Genomic DNA, 22,965 nt, shown 5'->3' on the forward strand with positions numbered 1-22,965 from the left:
ATATGAGACAGTCCATTTTGTTGCCAAGGGAGAAAGCGTCCAGTAGAGAGAAAATATTTTATTGTGATCGACAAATGTACACAGGTAGGATTGCCAGGTTCTTATGCGAATGCATCAACAGTATAGGACTGTATTAGAATCATGCCATAAAGCTGTGTATTATATACATGTTTTAGGTAGTAACTCATACTCAGCTTAGGGCATATGAATGCGCTTTCGCGCACACAGTATGTGTTAGACGCCCTTTAGCCTCTGCACACACGCTCACAGATACAAAGAAGCACACGTTGACAGACATACAGAAGTGCGGGCTGCAGTAAGGTTGAATTACAAGTCAAAAGAGCTCAAGACGTGCGACCTTACGTACACAGTTCTTGCGCAGAGATATTCCACATATATATATATATATATATATATATATATATATATATATACGCTCTTTGGATAACTATGGTCGACTTGAGTGAGTACATACAAGTGCTTTCCATCCCGTTAAACACCATAAGAGTTTTACGTAAGACACATGAACAGTCTTGATAGATTATGAAGTCTGTCGTATAAGAAGAGAGGAGGGAGCAGTGATCGCTGGTTGAAACGTATGTGGACGGGGCCATCCCGAATGCCTCGTCGCCACAGGGTGTTCCTGGGTGATTCTGGCGAAGCCCGTGGGAGGTGAGTAGACCAGGATGTGCACGGTGAGCTTGAGCAACTGACAACACCTGGTAGCGCCAGACGGCTCGACCCCAGGTGAAGTAGTCGTGGACGTGAAGGTGACGCGCGACTGTACGTACAGAGACGTACACACACACACTCTCTCTCTCTCTCTCTCTCTCTCTCTCTCTCTCTCTCTCTCTCTCTCTCTCTCTCTCTCTCTCTCTCTCTCTCTCTCTCTCTCTCTCAGTTTACCTATCACAAGTTATATTGTGTTCCTCCTCCTCCCATTCCTTTTTCTCCCGCCACCTTCAGCTTGTCTAGCACCTCCCTTCCTCCAGACCCACTCACCATCACCGTATCTTACTCCTACCACTCCACGTCCTCCTCCTCCCCCCACACTCCCACCCTCGCCTTATCTTATCCCCGTGTCACGCCGCCACCCCACACTGAGCGGAGCAGCTGATAATTCACTTAACCATTTCACGCAGTCTGTCTTGATTAATGAACGGCCTTGTGCTGTCATAAGCTGCACTTTTACCTCTTAAGCTTATCTTTAGATTTTATGCTTTTGGTCCTCCGTAAAACCCCAGAGAAGGCCCATGCCACCCCCTCAAGATCAGTAGGTTCTTCCCCTTTGCGTGAGACTCCTTATTCTAGGGTCAGGGGGTTTTCTCCCTTCTAGAATCAGGGTTTTGTGTCTAGGGCCGGACCTACTAGTAGGGTTAGGAATCACCCCTTTTCCCTGGTCGTTCTTCACCGTGTAGAACCAGGCAAGTTACAAGTACCCAGTGTCGTCACTTGAGACTGTGATGTGAAGCACAGGGTCTGTCCTCCAGTGTCGTCTACCTCTCTTCTGTTGAGGGGGAGGGAGACCAAAGCCTCGGGGTGTGGTCGTCTTGCCTGTAGTTGGCCAGGTAGCTATGTCACGTCCCGCATGGATCTCCAGGCGAGCGTCACTATACGTCGCTGAAGGTTGACTTGACACTGGAGAACCTCTCGTTCAAGTAGGAGGGTTAGTTGGAGTCTCAGGGTCGTCCTTGTAGGACTGAGATGGGCCTTGTAGATGTCTTAGTCTCAGATGTCGGGTCGAGGTCTTCCTCTTCAGGATGAGCGTCTCCCTCTTCAGGATGAGCGTCTCCCTCTTCAGGATGAGCGTCGTGTACGTAAGGAAGGGTTGGAGGAAGGGCCGTTGTCGTCGCTCGTCGTTAGAACCTGTCGTAGTCCTCCTGCATGTCCTCCTGGGTGCTGGTCCTGGTGCAGTGCTTCAGGCGGGAGTCGAGGGCGAGAACCTTGTGCTTCAGCAGGATGATGGCCGCCAGCGCCGTCACCAACGCCATGACCACGATCGTCACCACCACCGCCGACCCCACCGACCCGACGCTCTGCAACAATAACACAGCCGGTTCATTCCAAGCGTCCCGCTGGTCAAGGGATACTCTCATGCAGAAACTACAGGCTAATTGTATTCCTCATGAGCCTCCCCAGTGATGTAAACATGAGACGACAAGTGAGTGTACTTTAACCTCATTTGGCGTGGGTAATATCCTCAACATTTCAACTCGTTCGTGGCTTTATGTGTGTATAAGGGCTAACAGGAGTGTGGCTTCGCAAAGACAAGATAACTGAATCATTAATTGTGAAATAACAACACCTAGTGGGATGTTATGGCTCGAGCTTGTACCACCAGTGTGTTCAGTTGTAATTTCATCCAGTCGGGGTGTTGAAAAGGTCAGCACCAGTAGGGTGTTGTGAGTTTAAGACTACAGGGATGTTAAGAAGGTCAGACCACAGGAGTGATGATGTGTCGTGTGCTCACACCACTGGGAAGTAACTAAGACATGTGTCGTAATATTACACAGCCGGTGTGAGGAACCCACTGTAGTGATGGTCATAATGGGTTATGGTATCAGTTTACAGAGATGGCGTATCGTGCACCCCTACAACAATGATACAGTGATCATGTGTCGAGGTATTGTGTAAGATCACAGTAATGGGGTAGTGCTGAGCCCGATACAACTGGGGTACAGTGGTGGTCATAAGACGTTGGGTTGCTGTATGACTTAAGGTTACATCACCGGATTGATATTGTGTTGTGAGCTCAGGGGAGAGGAATGTTGTATTGTATGGTGGACCAGGTGAGGAGCGAGCGAGAGGAAATGAAACATTCCTTGTACTGGTTGAGAGACAAGGTGAGTAGCAGAACCCTACATGTGAATCATACCTCTAGGTGTTACATTAACCTCTCAGCTGTTGACTTGGCCTTATTGAAACAGGGGAAGAATCTGGAGGTTCATGAAGGTGTTGAATGGGTGAGAACAGTGTGGGAAGATGAGGTTCAACTCCTCACAGAATCCTGTTATGGCAAGAGGCTGAGGATGTAGGTGATAGAGTGGTTATTGCCTGCCGGAGGTGCATTTGTTGAATATAACAATGGAAACATCACGGGTAAATCTGAAATTTGGGGATTACACTTGATTGTTCCGTTGTCCTGCATCCGTTTTGACCTTGACGTGAATTTGATAGCTACACTTGATCTTTTTCCCCGTTGTCCTGCATCCGTTTTGACCTTGATGTGAATTTGATAGCTACACTTGATCTTTTTCCCCGTTGTCCTGCATCTGTTTTGACCTTAATGTGGTGAATTAATTCATACTGTAAGGGTAAGAAGAAAATTGTTTTGCTAGTCTCACAAGTGACGTGTTTACAGTATTATTGTTGTTGTGTTCTGCATGATTTGTGATTCTGAAGGAAGTTATGTGTTGGAATGTCATTGGATCATGATATTTTCCTGCCTTTGGCTTCACCAGCAGACCTGGGTGGTGCAGAGGGACGATGACTGCTGTCCGCAGGAGGTGGCGCCGAAGAAGACGACGAGCGCTTCTTTCACCGCGTCGGCCTTCCCGAGACACGGCACCCGGTTCTTCTCCGAGAGGGCGTTGCACAGGGCCACAGAGAGCTGGAGGCGGCTGCAGGAGGAGGAGGAGGAGGCCATGGGTTACTCGCACCTTGAGGCAGCGCCGGCCAGCGTTCATCATGACTTTACTCTCTTGCAGAAAATATAACAGGTAATGTACTGTTGTGTCGTCTGGCTTAAACACACACACACACACACACACACACACACACACATATATATATATATATATATATATATATATATATATATATATATATATATATATATATATATATATATACATGAGTCATACATACATTAAATAACCTTACCAACCAGTCAACAATACAGTCACCCCCTTTTTTAATAAATTCCACTGCAATACCATCCAAACCTGCTGCCTTGCCGGCTTTCATCTTCCGCAAAGCTTTTACTACCTCTTCTCTGTTTACCAAATCATTTTCCCTAACCCTCTCACTTTGCACACCACCTCGACCCAAACACCCTATATCTGCCACTCTGTCATCAAACACATTCAACAAACCTTCAAAATACTCATTCCATCTCCTTCTCACATCACCACTACTTGTTATCACCTCCCCATTTACGCCCTTCACTGAAGTTCCCATTTGCTCCCTTGTCTTACGCACCCTATTTACCTCCTTCCAGAACATCTTTTTATTCTCCCTAAAATTTACTGATAGTCTCTCACCCCAACTCTCATTTGCCCTTTTTTTCACCTCTTGCACCTTTCTCTTGACCTCCTGTCTCTTTCTTTTATACTTCTCCCTGAGGATTGGCGGAATGCGTGCATAGTGCCATTGTACAAAGGCAAAGGGGATAAGAGTGAGTGCTCAAATTACAGAGGTATAAGTTTGTTGAGTATTCCTGGTAAATTATATGGGAGGGTATTGATTGAGAGGGTGAAGGCATGTACAGAGCATCAGATTGGGGAAGAGCAGTGTGGTTTCAGAAGTGGTAGAGGATGTGTGGATCAGGTGTTTGCTTTGAAGAATGTATGTGAGAAATACTTAGAAAAGCAAATGGATTTGTATGTAGCATTTATGGATCTGGAGAAGGCATATGATAGAGTTGATAGAGATGCTCTGTGGAAGGTATTAAGAATATATGGTGTGGGAGGCAAGTTGTTAGAAGCAGTGAAAAGTTTTTATCGAGGATGTAAGGCATGTGTACGTGTAGGAAGAGAGGAAAGTGATTGGTTCTCAGTGAATGTAGGTTTGCGGCAGGGGTGTGTGATGTCTCCATGGTTGTTTAATTTGTTTATGGATGGGGTTGTTAGTGAGGTAAATGCAAGAGTTTTGGAAAGAGGGGCAAGTATGAAGTCTGTTGGGGATGAGAGAGCTTGGGAAGTGAGTCAGTTGTTGTTCGCTGATGATACAGCGCTGGTGGCGGATTCATGTGAGAAACTGCAGATGCTGGTGACGGAGTTTGGAAAAGTGTGTGGAAGAAGAAAGTTAAGAGTAAATGTGAATAAGAGCAAGGTTATTAGGTACAGTAGGGTTGAGGGTCGAGTCAATTGGGAGGTGAGTTTGAATGGAGAGAAACTGGAGGAAGTGAAGTGTTTTAGATATCTGGGAGTGGATCTGTCAGCGGATGGAACCATGGAAGCGGAAGTGGATCATAGGGTGGGGGAGGGGGCGAAAATTTTGGGAGCCTTGAAAAATGTGTGGAAGTCGAGAACATTATCCCGGAAAGCAAAAATGGGTATGTTTGAAGGAATAGTAGTTCCAACAATGTTGTATGGTTGCGAGGCGTGGGCTATGGATAGAGTTGTGCGCAGGAGGATGGATGTGCTGGAAATGAGATGTTTGAGGACAATGTGTGGTGTGAGGTGGTTTGATCGAGTAAGTAACGTAAGGGTAAGAGAGATGTGTGGAAATAAAAAGAGCGTGGTTGAGAGAGCAGAAGAGGGTGTTTTGAAATGGTTTGGGCACATGGAGAGAATGAGTGAGGAAAGATTGACCAAGAGGATATATGTGTCGGAGGTGGAGGGAACGAGGAGAAGAGGGAGACCAAATTGGAGGTGGAATGATGGAGTGAAAAGGATTTTGTGTGATCGGGGCCTGAACATGCAGGAGGGTGAAAGGAGGGCAAGGAATAGAGTGAATTGGAGCGATGTGGTATACAGGGGTTGACGTGCTGTCAGTGGATTGAATCAGGGCATGTGAGGCGTCCGGGGTAAGCCATGGAAAGCTGTGTAGGTATGTATATTTGCGTGTGTGGACGTGTGTATGTACATGTGTATGGAGGGGGTTGGGCCATTTCTTTCGTCTGTTTCCTTGCGCTACCTCGCAAACGCGGGAGACAGCGACAAAGTATAAAAAAAAAAAAAAAAATATATATATATACATATATATATATATATTCCTATGAGTCCACGGGGAAAATGAAACACGATAAGTTCCCAAGTGCACTTTCGTGTAATAATCACATCATCAGGGGAGACAAAAGAGAGAAATATAAGTCAGTTGATATACATCGAAGAGACGAAGCTAGGACGCCATTTGGTAAACATGTGATTGTCCAAAACATACAACGAGCGTTCATAAACTTATCATTTTACAAATTTTATCAACAATGAAGTTATCTAATTTGTATAGACCATCACTAATATTAAGATTATAATTCTTTGTGTATTTAGCAATAGAAGATTCAATGATATTTCTCCTGGTAATAGAGTTAATAACTGAGATGGCGGTACTCCAGTCAGTACAATGATCATAGTTTTTAACGTGATTAAACAAGGCATTTGATTCTTGTCCCGTTCTTATACTATATTTATGATGCTTACGTCTAACAGAAAGATCCTTACCAGTCTGACCAACATAAAATTTATCACATTTTCCACAAGGCACCTTATAGATGCATCCAAGAGAATTTTCTGGTGAATTACTGATTAAGATATTCTTTATAGTATTGTTGTTGCTAAAGGCAACATCTACATTAAAGGATTTAAGCAACACGGGAAGCAAAGTGAAATTATTATTAGAAGGGAGAACTAAAAGATTCTTGGTGTCATGGAGAGTGGTTTGGTGAAGAGAGAAGAGGTGGTACAAGTCTTAAATAAAATGAAATAGGGCAAGGCGGCTGGAAAAGGTGGTATTGCTGTTAAATTTACAGAGAAATGGGGTGACTGTGTCGTTGATTGGTTCGTTCGGATTTTTCGTGTATGTATGGATCATGGTGAAGTGCCCGAGGATTGATAACAGTACATGTGCTACTGAATTAAGGTAAGGAAGTTCAAGGGTGTCTTCAAACTACAGAGGTGTATGTTTGTCGAGTATACCTTGTATGTTGTATGGGAGGATATTGATGAAGAGGGTGAAGGCATGTACAGAGCACTAGATTGGGGAGGAGCAATTTGTTTTGAGAAGGTGTGGAGGATGTGTGGATCAAGTACTTCCTTTAAAGACAGTTTGTGAGAAATACTCATAGAAGCAGTTGGATTTATATGTAACAATAATGGATCTGGAGAATGCATATGATAGGACTGATAGAGATTCCTTGTGGAAGGTCTTAAAAGTATGCAGTGTGGGAGGAAAGCAGCAGGAAGCAGTTTTTATCACGGGTTTAAGGTATGTGTACGAGTAGGAAGAGAGGAGAATGATTGGTTTCAAGTGAAGGTTAGTCTGCGGCAGGTGTGTGTGATGTCACCATGGTTGTTGAATTTATTTATGGATGGGGTAGTTAGGGAGGTTAATGCAAGAGTTTTAGAGAGAGGGGCGAGTATGCAGTCTCTAGAGACAGGGGAAGAGAGGGCCTAGGAAGTGAGTCAGTTGTTGTTCGCCGATGATACAGCACTGATGGCTGATTCGAGTGAGAAGCGACAGAAGTTGATGACTGAATTTGGAAGAGCGTGCGAAAGGAGGACATTGAGTAAATATGAATAAGAGCAAGGTGATTAGGTTTAGTAGGGTTGAGGGACAAGTCAATTTGGAGGTAAGTTTGAATGGAGAAAAATTGGAAGTGAAGTGTTTTCGATATTTGGGAGTGGACATGACAGCAAATGGAATCATAGAAGCAGAAGTCATAGGGGAGGGGAGGGAGCGAAGGTTCTGGGAGCGCTGAAGAATGTATGGACAGAGAGAGCGTTATCTGGCTGGGCAAAAATAGGTATGTGTGAAGGCATGTGGTACTGATAAGACTGTACAGAGGAGGGTGGATGCGTTGGCAAATGAGATGTTTGAGGACAGTATGTGGTGTGAGGTGGTTTGGTCGAGTGAGTAACGAAAGGGTAAGGGAGGCTTGTGGTAGTAGAGAGAGTGTGGTTGAGTGAGCTGCAGATTTCGACCCTGTCACTTACTTGCACTCATACGTGTCCAGTTCAGTGGTGAGGAGGTCACTGACGTGGGTCACGTTGGCCTTCTCCTCAACGCATTTGATGAATTTCTTGAACCTCCAGCAGCTGGAGCTCTGCAGGAGGCCTGGAAAAAAAAAAAAGAAATGTAAACCATATGATGCTTTCAGAATCTGTTGCTTTATCGTAGAGTCACATATCTCTGGTACAGAAAGGAGGTTAGGAAGTATGACCAGACTGCATGCAGAAGTCTTTTGAGAGACCGAATGTTCAAAAATGTCGTTTTCTGATAACCCTATGTTTGCAGGACATCCTGTGTTATTATGTTAGAAGTAGGGCAGCGTGAAGTGCTAAGGTTCTCCAAGAGATGAAAGGACTCAGAGGAAAGAGAAACAGAAGGTGATGTAGTGGTCTGCCAGGAGCCGAATGACGAGTTGAAAAGGATATTTGGTTTTTGTTTCACAGCGGAAGACCATTATGGTCCTGACGCCAGTAAGACACGGGGGGGTCCTTGTTGTCCATGACAGCCCGTTCTCTGGTGTGCCATTCCTGGCACAGGTCAGGTGTCTGTGTTCAGGGTGCCTTTTACTGGCACAGGTCAACCCGTGTGTAACTAGTGTAGTGGGTTTTTAGGAGGATGTGTGTGTGTGTGTGTGTGTGTGTGTGTAAAATACGTCTGTAGTACAGGATATAAAAACCTTCATTAACTAATGGACTACATCCGCTATAAGAACGGTATCCGTTTAACGTGTCAGTATTCAAACCTTATTGATATCCGACACGGATTAATGTTGGGGGCCGGTTTTGATTTCGAGAGTCGCTCGAATTAATACATGCGTTGGGTGCTCAGCTGCAAAGCAGTCTTCCACCCCCTCCCTCTAACCCCTGATCTTTACCACGGTGTAAACACTAACAGAAATGATGTTCATCGTATTTATTTTCCTGTAATAAGGTTGGCTGTCTTTAAATTCACTAGCATAAGTTTCTATTTTTTTTCTTGAGGGAACCTTCAGCTAGTTGTATACAAAATGGAAGCGAAATGACCTTTCCATTATATATATATATATATATATATATATATATATATATATTCCTATGAGTCCGCTGGGAAAATGAAACACGGTAAGTTCCCAAGTGCACTTTCGTGTAATAATCACATCATCTTAGACTACAGAATACCGTTGAGTTATCTCTAACAATAACTGCAGCGACCGTAAGCGTTGCCCGTGTTTTACCAGTGACATAAGAGGAAATGCTTCCTGCTGATGGAATTCCCTCTGCCGCCGGAGAAAAGGATGTGATGAGAAGGTTTACTGGTGAAAAAGATAAGCGGTCAGGAAGGATCCTTTCCTCCGTAGCACCCCGAGCTTCTTCTCTCATTCAATAGATTGTTTATATTATTTATCACTGGACTCGCCTCCTTGAGGCTTTTACGTCTGGCGAGGCTGTATCATCGTCAGATAAAGAGAGGACGTTCTCTGTAGAAGTTCTCGCGCCTCAAAGGGGATCCGGCCTTACCCTGCTACTGGTTATAGAGCAGCCTTATAGCAGCAGGAGCCCCTAGATAAGGGGTCCTTGGGGTACATGATTATATATATATATATATATATATATATATATATATATATCCCTGGGTATAGGGGAGAAAGAATACTTCCCACGTATTCCCTGCGCGTCGTAGACGGCGACTAAAACGGGTGGGAGCCGGGGGCTGGAAATCCACCCCTCACGGTTTTTGATTTTCCAAAAGAGGAACAGAGAAGGGGGCCAAGTGAGGATATTCCCTCAAAGGCGCAGTCCTCTGTTCTTAACGCTACCTCGCTAATGCGGGAAATGGCGAATAGTATGAAAAAAAATATATATGTATATACGATGGTGGGGGGGGGGGATACTGCTCATGTATTCCCTGCTTTTCGTAGAAGGCGACTAAGAGGAGCGGGAGATGATGCCCGGAAGTCCTCCCTTCCTGTATTACCTTCCAAAAGAAGGAATAGAGCAAAGAGCCAAGCGAGGAATTCTTGCCTCTAAGGCTCATCCATCCGTTCGTCTCGCTACCTCGCCCACACGGGAAACGGCGAGTGTGCATAGATATACGTCATTGCCTCAGGATATCTCTTTAATGAAAGAGCACCGCTCTTACTCTAGGAGCCTCTGGCATCGAGTTTGCGCTGCTTCTAGTGGCAGGGAAAACTGGACTCCTTTGGCGTGTGGAGTTTCTCGACGAGTTTCTCGCAGTCGTCCTCAGACCGTAATGCAGTCTCGCTGAGGGTGACTCTTCACTCGCGGCGTCGCCTCGTAAGCGGGCGCTGACTAGTGATGCACACACACACACACACACACACACACACACACACACACATACACACACACACACACACACACACACACATATACACACACACACACACACACACAGACGCACACACTCCCTCTGTACGTAATGTACGTAAACCATCAGCCCTCAGACTACACCGAGCTCCCCTCCTCCAGACCTCCTTGCCTGGTCTCTCTCTCTCTCTCTCTCTCTCTCTCTCTCTCTCTCTCTCTCTCTCTCTCTCTCTCTCTCTCTCTCTCTCTCTCTCTCTCTCTCTCTCTCTCTCTCTCTCTCTCTCTCTCTCTCTCTCTCTCTCTCTCTCTCTGGCGTCACGGGTACGTACTGGTGATGAGGGAGAGGTCGCCAGTGTTGCAGAGGCTGGCGTGGACGGCCCTGAGCCCCGCCAGCCACACGTCAAAGGTCTGCCTCCCCTGGGCCACCGTGCACCCGCTGTCCACGATGTCCGACGTGCAGTTTAGGGCGTCGTCCAGTCCCCTGGGAAAAGAAAAATAGAAGTGGTTTACCATAACGCGTCAGGCGTAGGTCAGGGCCTCGTCCACACACACACCTCCATCCTGGGAATAAAATGACGGCACTGTAAGCCGGTCAGGTGCCATCCAGCATCCTGGGAAGAGAATGGTAACCTCTCAGTGTGTTTGACCGTGTCGTCCACCCTCCTGGGAATGAAGAGTGTCGATGCACTGCGACAGGTGGAGGTCTGGTCGTGGTTCGCTTCCACCCCGGGAAATGTACGAGTCTATGGCAGTTCCCGCCGTCATCCACTCCCCTTAGGGCTAAAAAGATGATTATGATGCATTCAGTTCAAGTTGGACTTCAGCTTGACCGGGATATTCTGGCTTATATAAACGTTCGTTAATGGTAGGTTACGTTACGTTACGAAAGAAGTATCCCGGTGACTCGTTTACGTTCTCTCTCTCTCTCTCTCTCTCTCTCTCTCTCTCTCTCTCTCTCTCTCTCTCTCTCTCTCTCTCTCTCTCTGTCGACTGTTGCCGTGCAAAACGGACGTGACAAGATCAGAGAACGTAATTTCTGGATCTCGATACTTGTCTGTCATCATTCATATAACAGGTCGTAGCTGTTGGGAATTGTGTGGGGTGTTAAGAGTTTCCTAAAGCTTTGCGGTGTAAGGAAAGAAATAGATGCCACAAGGGCCCAGCACACACTTTTTCGGGTCGCCACCGGCCACACGTCAGTCATGTGATGCATATGAAGGAGTGTATGTGGCCCCTTTGTACCTCAATTGGTATTTTCTGTATCTGTTTATAACTGTATTTATTCCTCTGTACCATGGAAACACGAGCGAGGGAAAACATGGCCCTCGAGACTCACTCGCAGAAATCCTTTGCGTTCCTGAAGGTGCAGTTGCGACCGACGGGCGTCAAGACGTGGCAGAGGAGGTTCTCCGACACGTCGCTGAAGCAGGTGTCGGCCATGGCGGGCTGGCACGAGTCTCCTCCGTCGGAGTCGTCCTCCAGGCTTTCGTCGTAGAAGTCATTGTCGTCGCTGCTGGGAGAGTCCGGGTTCTCCTGGCAGCTCCCTGGCAGGTGAGGAAAAGAACGAACTATCAGAGAAGGTCCACCTCGAGGTGAGGGTGACATCTCAGACATGGTCCACCTCGAGGTGAGGGTGACATCTCAGACATGGTCCACCTCGAGGTGAGGGTCACATTCATATTCATGATTAATGCAGACATGGTCCACCTCGAGGTGAGGGTCACATATATACTCATGATTAATGCAGATATGGTCCACCTCGAGGTGAGGGTGACATATGATTAATGCAGACATGGTTCACCTCGAGATAAGGGTCACATTCATATTCATGATTAATGCAGACATGGTCCACCTCGAGGTGAGGGTCACATATGTACTCATGATTAATGCAGATATGGTCCACCTCGAGGTGAGGATGACATATGATTAATGCAGACATGGTCCACCTCGAGGTGAGGGTCACATTCATATTCATGATTAATGTAGACATGGTCCACCTCGGGATGAGGGTCGCATTCATATTCATGATTAATGCAGACGTGGTCCACCTCGAGGTGAGGGTGACAGTTATAATCATGATTAATGCAGACATGGTCCACCTCGAGGTGAGGGTGACAGTTATAATCATGATTAATGCAGACATGGTCCACCTCGAGGTGAGGGTGACAGTTATAATCATGATTAATGCAGACATGGTCCACCTCGAGATGAGGGTCACATAAGTTTTATTCATGATTAATGCAGTACTGTGACCTGATCAGGTACAGATCATCAGTTAAAAGATTAATTTGGCCCCCCCCCCCCCGTTACTCTTTTTTTTTATCATGAAACTTAATAGCCTAGTCATTGCTTCAACTTGGCTGGTGGTGGTGGTGGTGGTGGTGTGTGCAAGGAGGTGGACGTGTGGATGTTTTCATCACCACAAAAGTACCAGCGCACCAGGGGGTGATCGTTACGGGGATACAGGACACAGGCTCTGGGTACAGACCGAGTGTACGAGACTGTCAGACCTTGTGTTCGCGTGGAGTGGCTGGCTGGTAATGTGGGAGGATTTTGAGTGTGTGTGTGTGTATATGTGTGTGTGTGTTGCTTTCGGTGTTAGCTGTTTGAATCTGTCTATTCTGAGTTTGTGTGACGAGTTGCATGCACTGTGGTGTGATATTACGGGGTTGTCTTTTCACCCAATGTCTTAACCTTCTCTTTACTGCCATATTATATTTACGTTTTCTTTGATAGCTGACTTGTCACGTTTTCGCTGATGGACCTTCCTTTGCTAATGTCTTTTTTTTTTTTTTTTTTTGCGAGTGGGATGAGCAGACTGGTATTGCCTTCTGTGATTTGGGATTGATATATCCAGTGAACACTTTAACCAGAACGTCTTCCTATACAGGTTATCTGGAATTGATTTCGACACCTGACACAATCAAGAAATAGTTCAACACTCTTAAGGCCCAGCAAACGTAACAGGTCCCTCCAATCGTGGGTCTGTCTGCCCAGAATTTAGTGTCTGCCGGATAACTACAAGACCCTTGGTCCGATCTAATCAGAATTTGGTATGAAGATACGTGGGAATGAAACAAATGCCTGCTATTAACCTCGGGGTCAAAAGGTCAAAGCCACTTAGCTGGTGTCCAGATGTTTTCGTTTCTGGCCAGTAATCCAGCGGGTCGGATTTCAACATACGAGTGTTTACCTTTACGCAAGAGAAGGTCTTGATTCTCTTTGATGTGATCAGATCAGACGTCGAAGTCATTGCCACGCTTGTGTACGATATTATTTATCTTACACAATGATTTGTGTTGTATGGACAACAGCAAGACTTAGCCAACATGTAAGTTCCCCTCGGGGCAAGGGAGGCACACTTTGGTTTTGAGGCGAGGGTAAAGTTCAGTGCCGCGTTTGTATATGATTTTTTTTGTGTTTGAGGACAGTGACTCCAGTTTCACAGGAGAGGGTGGAGTGTGGTGTGTCGTTAGGAGGTGGTGACGCCGCGTGCGTTCCCCTTGGTTTCCGTTACGGCTCTTGTTGGTTTTAGGGTCAGTGGTGAGGAGGGGGTGTTTTCTATCACAACTCGTTCGATCGACAAAGAATGTTTCCGGTACACGCCTTACCCACCACCACCTCTGCCACCCTATTATATGCCACTGATACCACGACTCCCTCTGCCATGAATCAACATATTGGCTCCTCCACACCCCCACTGTGCCACCACTTTTTTTTTGACTCTCCTTCCGCCTCAGCCACCACTCCTCCTACCTCTGCCACCAGTTCTGGTACCAGATATTCCACTACCACCTCCACCACCTTTGCCACCATCGCCGTGAGTGTCAGAGAGCATTTGAAGGTAGTAAGGGAATCAATTCTGGCCTAGTGAAAACGGAGTTTGAGATGGTCATAAAGGAATCGGCTTTTCCCCGTCTGTTTCATAGGATGAATGCAAAACCCATTGCCCAATATCATCAGAAGTCTGTGTCAAGACTTGGAAAAAGAACAGGTAACCCTTGAGTGTAATGGTGGAAAGAGTCTGTGTCAAGACTTGGAAAAAGAACAGGTAAACCCTTGAGTGTAAGGGTGGAAAGGACATGGTCACACCCACGTCTTGCGTTGATTCTGGAGTGATTTTTTTCACCAGGACGATCTGCATAAACAAATAGCACGAACATTTTTTCCCCCAGGACGAAAAAGGGCTCTATTGATTCCCAGGTGAAGAAGTCATAAAAGGTGTAGATGTGCGGAGGGAGTGTAAGAAAAAGAAAATTACTCGTGCAAGAAGCAGGGTTTAAATGGAGGTCGTCTATCACAGAAAATTAGAGATAGATGGTGATAGATGGTGTATTTTGTCACCCCCTCTTAGACCCTCTGCTAGACGTAGATTCCTCTAATGCGTCACTCACGAGACGGTAATCATAACCTGGTCTCGCTGTTCAAGTCGTTATGTGGCGGCCTGGCTTGAACGTCAAGTGTTTCATGTGTTCCTCAGACCAGAGCCGAGGACGAGTTAGACCCATTTCAGGCCCATGATCCTGAAGACGCCTTACCTCTTGTGGTATGAAGCAACACCTGCAGGTGTGTGTGTAGGCATGATTTGATTGTCCCTATAGCAAGTGTTCAGGACCGAACGGTAAACACAAGAGGGCGGGCGATTTGAAATAGTAACCCCAGACGGGTTCTTAGGGTTTGATGATGGTACCCCTGACGGTTTCTTAAGTATTATAAAGGTACCCCTGGACGGTTTCTTAGGGTTAATAAAGGTACCCTTGACGGTTTCTTAGGCATAATAAAGGTACCCTTGACGGATTCTTAGGCATAATAAAGGTACCCTTGACGGTTTCTTAGGCGTAATAAAGGTACCCTGTACGGTTTCTTAGGTTTGATGAAAGTACCCCTGACGGTTTCTTAGGGTTGATAAAGGTACCCCTGACGGTTTCTTAGGTTTGATGAAGGTACCCCTGACGGTTTCTAAGGTTTGAAAAAGCCTAGAAACCCAGGCTTCGCAGTGACCTAAGTCAAAAGTCTTTACAATATGGGGTAACTTCGACAGAGTGTGACTCACGATGAGCTGTTTTGAATTAGAATTACAGTTCTTAATTGAATATTGAATTCTTAAAAAGATCAAAGATGTAATACTGACGTGGGATATAGTCCCTTTGAAGTGACATAAGGTTAAGAGACGGAACAAGTTGATGTAGACGCCATGAACACCTTCGAAAATCAGTAAGGCAATGTTTCCATCTGTTCTGGTACGTAGTAAAAGAATAATACATGAAGAAAATACATTATACAGCGATTCATTTTTTTTTTCTTCGAAAATCAGTAAGGCAGAGTTTCCATGTGTTCTGGTACTGTAGTAAAAGAATACATGAAGAAAATACATTATACAGTAATTCATTTTTTTTTCTCTCTCTCTCTCATTCTAAATCCTAAGAATTACTGCAGGAAAGGATGGAATTAATCCTGTAAGATTTAACTGCAGGATTTTTTTCTTTTTTTTCTTTTTTTACTTTTCGAATTAGGCCATTTACATGTTGAAGTGAATGTGGCTTTGGAATTGTCTGTGACCACTAATGAAGGTGTTTTAAAGACTCTCTCTCTCTCTCTCTCTCTCTCTCTCTCTCTCTCTCTCTCTCTCTCTCTCTCTCTCTCTCTCTCTCTCTCTCTCTCTCTCCCTCCCTCCCTCCCTCCCTCCCTCCCTCCCTCCCTCCTCCTCCTCCTCCTCCGCCTCCTCTCTCTCTCTCTCTCTCTCTCTCTCTCTCTCTCTCTCTCTCTCTCTCTCTCTCTCTCTCTCCTCCCTCCCTCCCTCCCTCCCTCCCTCCCTCCCTCCCTCCCTCCTCCTCCTCCTCCTCCTCCTCCTCCTCCTCCTCCTCCTCCTCCTCGTCTCTCTCTCTCTCTCTCTCTCTCTCTCTCTCTCTCTCTCTCTCTCTCTCTCTCTCTCTCTCTCTCTCTCTCTCTCTCCCTCTCCCTCCCTCCCTCCCTCCTCCTCCTCCTCCTCCTCCTCCTCCTCCTCCTCCTCCTCCTCTTCTCTCTCTCTCTCTCTCTCTCTCTCTCTCTCTCTCTCTCCCGTGGTGGTGGTTTAATGTTGACCTTGGCGACTTGAATGGTCCCCCCCCTAGCAGTTGTTAGGCGCATAGCCTAACTAACCCCCCTTTGTTCCCTCTTGTTCAGTTCCACGCAGGCGCACTAAAACAGATGAATTTTTTTTGTTCTGTTTGTATTTCTTTCTTTTCATTCATTATCGCACCGGATGTTGTGATATCAGTAAGGAGAAAGCCCTCTCACTGGTCTGTCCATACTTCATCCACTTGAATGAGAAATATCAGTGGACAATTACGTCGCTTGAATGAGAAACAGCGATAGACCATTACGTCACGAATGAGAAACCGATAGACACTTACGTGACGAATGAGAAATAACAATAGACAATTACGTGACTTGAATGAGAAATAACAATAGACAAATACGTGACTTGGAATGGGAAGTAACAGTAGACATAATTAAGTAACTTGAATGAGAGATAACAACACAGAATTACGTCACGAATGAGAAACAACGATAGACAGTTACGTGATTTGAATGAGAAATAACGACAAATACGTGACTTGAATGAGAGATAACAATAGACAAATACGTGACTTGAATGAGAAATAACGACAAATACGTGACTTGAATGAGAGATAACAATAGACAAATACGTGACATGAATGAGAGATAACAATAGACAAATACGTGACTTGAATGAGAAATAACAATAGACAAATACGTGACTTGAATAGAGATAACAATAGACAAATACGTGACTTGAATGAGAAATAATAGACAAATACGTGACTTGAATGAGAAATAACAATAGACAAATACGTGACTTGAATGAGAAATAACAATAGACAAATACGTGACTTGAATGAGAAATAACAATAGACAAATGCGTGACTTAAATGAGAGATAACAATAGACAAATACGTGACTTGAATGAGAAATAACAATAGACAAATACGTGACTTGAATGAGAAATAACAATAGATAAATACGTGACTTGAATGAGAAATAACAATAGACAAATACGTGACTTGAATGAGAAATAACAATAGACAAATACGTGACTTGAATGAGAAATAACAATAGACAAATACGTGACTTGAATGAGAAATAACAATAGACAAATACGTGACTTAAATGAGAAATAACAATAGACAAATACATGACTTGAATGAGAAATAATAATAGACAAATACGTGACTTAAATGAGAAATAACAATAGACAAATACATGACTTGAATGAGAAATAACAATAGACAAATACGTGACTTGAATGAGAGATAACAATAGACAGAAAATAAGATTCATACAGAAACCTTAGACCTGGACACCGGGTCATCTTATGTTATCTCCGTTATCTCATGTCCTCTCGCTCCCTCCCGAGTTATCATACCCGACCTCATCCATCTGATACCAGCCGGGCTGGTTCGTAACTCCTGGTGTGTTCCTCCTCTGTGGATAATCATCCGTGTTTAATCATCCACCTCCTACCCACCGCTCGACCATACGCGCTACCATGGGGCTTGACTGACCGCCACCACAATGCTGTTATCTACTACCATGTCGCCGAGTGCGCTATCATGATGCAAGACGCTGTTCAATCTACCTTTTTTTCTTTTCTCACTACCATGACGCTGGCTTTTGCAGCTCCTCCTTGCCATCCGCCATGACCACTCTTCGCCAGACTACCATGATTCTCCTGGCCTGACACACGACCTCCCATACCATGACGCCACTTGAGACGTAGTATGCGCTTTTGAGTGAGCTCCCATGGCACCATTCACCATATCCCCATAGCCGACCACCGTAATTCTCCTTGGCTTCACTCCACTACCATGATGTCAGGCGGTGATAACTACCATTTATGGTCCCCCGCCCTGCTCTTACGATGCCAAGATCTGCTACCATGATGGTGGGCGAGACCAACCATCGTGGACGCCATGGTAGGACACAATACGCCACCAGGAGTGACGCAATACGCATATTGCAGGCCCTTCATCCTTATTGCAGATGGCGTCTGTTCTCTCCAGAGAATAGATTTATATTTTTGATGATATTTGCCGTTCTGTATCTATTTCCAGCCACTCTATATCTATTTCTTTCTCCCCCTCTGGCGAGGTAGCGTCAGGAACAGACTTGAATGACTTTGAAGAAGAAAACGGCGCCCTTCTCACTCCGTTTGTACTTATAGAAAGTTATCATACAGGAGGGGAGGATTTCCCAGATGTAGAAAGTTATCATACAGGAGGGGAGGAGTTCCCTGATGTAGAAAGTTATCATACAGGAGGGGAGGATTTCCCTGATGTAGAAAGTTATCATACAGGAGGGGAGGAGTTCCCAGACGCCGTCAAAGACGCAATGTGCTATATTTGTCACGATATCATTACTAGTAACTTTTATATAAGCGTATGGCATACACAAACCTCAAGTGCATGAATAGAGAAATGTACATGCATGAAAAAATGCATATATATATATATATATATATATATAAGAACATGTGTGAAAATAATGCATATGTATACATGGATATAAACCAAATCGTTCGTGTCCTGCACATCTCCGACATACTCATGCGAGGCGGGCGTGGGATGTGTTGATATCGCCAACCTCCCTAGGGAGAAATTAGGAACCTCTGTGTATGTTCCTTGTGTCAGAGAGAGAGAGAGAGAGTGCGTGTGTGTGTGTGTGTGTGTGGCGTATGGTCACTATGCCCGGCTCCCAGACCAGCTACACAGTGGCTGTGTTTGACACGGGAGGAACACAACACCGCCAGCTTGCCACATCGGCCTTCGTAATGTCTCGTCGTGCCACCAGCCCGAGTTTAAAGTCTACAGATTGACCTCAGACCCTTCGAAGACGACGCTTGCCAGGATTCATCACGGCCTTACGACCCTTGGGTATTACGGCCCGCCCTTTTGACCCGGCCTTTTAAAGGGTTAGGGTAAATTTCAGGCCACCGTACCCAATGATCGAACCAGAGTCTTTTGATACTCTAATCCGCCGGCCCTGAGCTATGCAGTATGTTTACTGACTCCGACGCCCGGGTTGGGTAAGCGATACACGCTCGTAGGGGTTATCCGGAAACTTTGGGTTGATCCTGGCAGGGCTTGCAGAGCTGTCCCCCACTGACGACCAGTGGGTCGTAGCTCCGGCCATGAATAGAAGAGTTATGCTGATAGACGCAGTTAGCAGGTTTACTTGCAGATGATGAAGGTTCTGTGATGCGTGCAGATGAAGGCTCTCTCCTGAGTCACAGTGAGGTTACGCTATTACGCAAGTAGCCTCGTTGATGAACTTACGCCTCCTGAATTAGCACACCGAGAGCGGTACTGGCGTAAGTCTGACTAGTGTGTCCATCTCCTGTTAACGCATCGGACACGGTACTGTACCGTCGTGAGTCTGTGTCAGTGTATTAGTAGCACTCTAGTCACGGTACTGTACCAACATCAGTATATCACCAGTGCACCAGACATGGTACTGTACCGTCGTGAGTCTGTGTCAGTGTGTTAGTAGCACTCTAGTCACGGTACTGTACCAACATCAGTATATCACTAGTGCACCAGACACGGTACTGTACCGTCGTCGTAAGTCTGTCACGCATCAGTTAACGGTAGTGTACCGTCACAAGTGTGTCTCGTATGCCCTTATCTTATTAGGGCACCAGACACGGTACTGTACCGTCATCTGTTTGATATGACCGTACCTCGTCTGGCGTACCAGACTCGGTACTGTACCGTCATAATTCCGTTTGATGATCAGTTATCCGTTTGTGCTATAGGGGGAGGGAGGTGAACACTGGCGGAACACGTCTCTTGACGTTTCTAAACTATCATACAACTTAGGAAACATTTCTTCACTCAGAACTCCCAGTACCATCACGTTGTCCATTCGCCCACAACCCTCATACTGCTAAGAGTATTATTTTTCGTCTTGACGAACAAGTTTCTTTCCTAGTGTCTTGCTAGAACCTTTGGTTGCTCTTTCATTGCGTCATTCAAAGATCCGTTCTCTGTCGACATTGTTATAATGATTTGGAAACAAAGTTGGAATCATGGCTTCCCAGTTCTTCTTGTCTCACGGTGGGCCGTTTTGCAGCCTGTATCCTCTCCGTGTATTTGCGAATCTCTCTTATGTCTTTGTTGCCCTACTCTGGACCCTTTCTATTATATTTTAAGTTTCTCTAAGGATGAACAAAGCCTTAGATGCATAGTTTTCATTAGGCATTGATAAAGATTGATATGAAGCAGCTGACGGTTTATATCCTAACGTAGGCTCCGCATTTTACCGTGAGATCTTGTAAAGGGCAAAGAACTGTAGACTTAGAGTTTTAGTGTTACCTTTTGAGCAGTTTATTATTCTAGTTTGATTATGATCTTCGTGGCCATCGAGCGTCGTTGTGGCTAGTGTCTTTACAGCGAAGAGCAACACTTTGTTCCTGGCTTCTGTCAGGCCCTGGTGACACATCCCACACCTTACCTTCCTTGTTCCTCGCCAGGGGCACGCTCCTCCTTTTTTATATTACTCGCCAGGGGCGCCTCAAGTTACTCGCACGGGGAGAGAGAGACTCAGGTACTCGGAGACGTTTGCGAGACGGCTGAGTTCATGTGGTCACTGACACACACACAACTGAGGAGCGTGATGGTCGCCAGCAGCCGGGAGGACTGTAGTCCGTCCTCATGCACCAGCTCCTCTGGCTGCTTAATCAGAGACCGGCCACCCCCCATTGGTGAGGGGAGCCCTTGGAGGCAGGCCGTCTAAAGCACAGCCACACGACTCCTCAACCACTGGGGCCACACGAGCCACGCCACCTGACCCAAACCTACTTGTGACACACAGCAGTAGTAGCGACAACACCAGCTCCCGTGTGGTGAACATGCTGAAGGCAGAAGTTGGTGTTGAGGATATAGGTCCCGGAGCTCCGGCGGCGGGAGGGGGAGACACACATACAACACACACACACACACACTGGTCCAGCCTGAAACACTTCGCACACTGCTATAACTGACCCCCTCAGCTCAGTGGACATGTCCTCTGCAGGAAGCGTCTGTACTTACACCGCCCATGTTTCCAATGCGTTGCGAATTTCTGACGTGGATGAACGACGAGCCGCAGGGGCTGCTGCTTCTTGTGAGCATCCGCCGGCGGCTCTCATTGCCTCGGGTGAGGGAGGGAGAGAGAGAAGGAGATGGGGCAGGTGATGGGTTGGGCTGGCCAGGTCTCCCTGGAGAGTGATTGTGATCCCGTGATGGCAACACTGTGGTTGACCTGATAGCAGAGATTGTCCTTCCACACACACACACACACACACACACACACCACCCCACCTCACTAGGGTGACACCCCAATACACCTCCCCCTGCTCGCTCGCTCTCTCTCTCTCTCTCTCTCTCTCTCTCTCTCTCTCTCTCTCTCTCTCCCCCAAGGCTTCTTCAGTCATAATATGAAAGGCCTTATCGAGGTCAGGTCTTAACTGAAACCCAAGTAAGGGCTGAAGAGAGGTCGATAAACAAGGTGTAGAAAAAAAGAAGTAATCCCAAGGGTTTTTTTTTGGAGGAACTGGAAACCATGACGTTTGAAAATGGCAGGTCTCAGCTGGCAGGAAAAAAAAAACAACAACAGAAAACGAACAGGTGAAGAATTTTAAGAGTTCCTCGGTGTAGGTCATCACCCATTACCGCTGCCCTACTCCACGCAGTAATCATGTGATAGACTGGCTTCCCCGGCTGTTACGTGGCCTGGCTAATGACGGGGACACACACAAATAGCCAGTTATCAGAGGCAAGACCTGGGGGTTGTATTTATAGGGGAGGAAACGTGAGCCAACACCACAGCGTAGGACAGACGTGGGGTCCAAGTTCCGAGAGTCAGATTGGGAGAGGCAAATGAAGATCGCATTGGATGGTGTCAAGTGGGAATGAAGCTGGACCTTCGTAGGTGCGAGATCAGTGCTCCATACGAGGAGGATTCAATCCTCCGTGTAACGAGAGCAAATGCTGCTCGGGGGAGTTGTGGGATTGGATTAGATCGCACCAGTTTCTGCCGGTGTTGGGTTGAGGTGTCTGGGTGAATTGATGCTACGATCCCAAGTTTATCACACAAGAGCGATGGAAGTATATAGCCATGAAAGGGGATGGGGTTAGTTTTAACGGGATGTTGAAAGAGGTATAGGAATATATATATATATATATATATATATATATATATATATATATATATTATATATATATATATATATATATATATATATATATATATATATATATATTTATTTATTTATTTATTTATTTATTTATTCATTTTGCTTTGTCGCTGTCTCCCGCGTTTGCGAGGTAGCGCAAGGAAACAGACGAAAGAATGGCCCAACCCACTCACATACACATGTATATACATACACGTCCACACACGCAAGTGTACATACCTATACATCTCAACGAATACATATATATACACACACAGACAAATACATATATACACATGTACATAATTCATACTGTCTGCCTTTATTCATTCCCATCGCCACCCCGCCACACATGAAATAACAACCCCCTCCCCCTTCATGTGTGCGAGGTAGCGCTAGGAAAAGACAACAAAGGCCACATTCGTTCACACAGTCTCTAGCTGTCATGTAATGGTGCACCGAAACCACAACTCCCTTTCCACATCCAGGCCTCACAGTACTTTCCATGGTTTAACCCAGGCGCTTCACATGCCCTGGTTCAATCCATTGACAGCA

The 22,965-nt window shown here is 45.8% G+C and overlaps 1 protein-coding gene across 2 annotated transcripts; it reads right to left on the reverse strand.

Annotated features, from left to right (window-relative positions):
- Positions 1-43: 43 nt before the first annotated feature.
- LOC139765848 (uncharacterized) lies at positions 44-21,235 on the reverse strand. Of its 2 annotated transcripts, none has more exons than XM_071693685.1 (6): positions 21,056-21,235; positions 11,533-11,740; positions 10,526-10,677; positions 7,875-7,995; positions 3,467-3,620; positions 44-2,036 (listed from the first exon to the last, which is right to left on the reverse strand). In XM_071693685.1, exons 1-6 carry the CDS (start codon positions 21,105-21,107, stop codon positions 1,860-1,862), a joined length of 864 nt encoding a protein of 287 aa, XP_071549786.1. In that variant the 5' UTR covers positions 21,108-21,235; the 3' UTR covers positions 44-1,859. The 2 variants fall into 2 exon arrangements, with proteins under 2 accessions (XP_071549786.1, XP_071549787.1); XM_071693686.1 differs by lacking the exon at positions 21,056-21,235 and adding an exon at positions 20,709-20,837 and having other exon boundaries at positions 1,721-2,036.
- Between the last annotated feature and the right edge of the window lie 1,730 nt (positions 21,236-22,965).

This window comes from Panulirus ornatus, chromosome 56, assembly GCF_036320965.1.
Source record: "Panulirus ornatus isolate Po-2019 chromosome 56, ASM3632096v1, whole genome shotgun sequence".
NCBI lineage: Eukaryota > Metazoa > Arthropoda > Malacostraca > Decapoda > Palinuridae > Panulirus > Panulirus ornatus.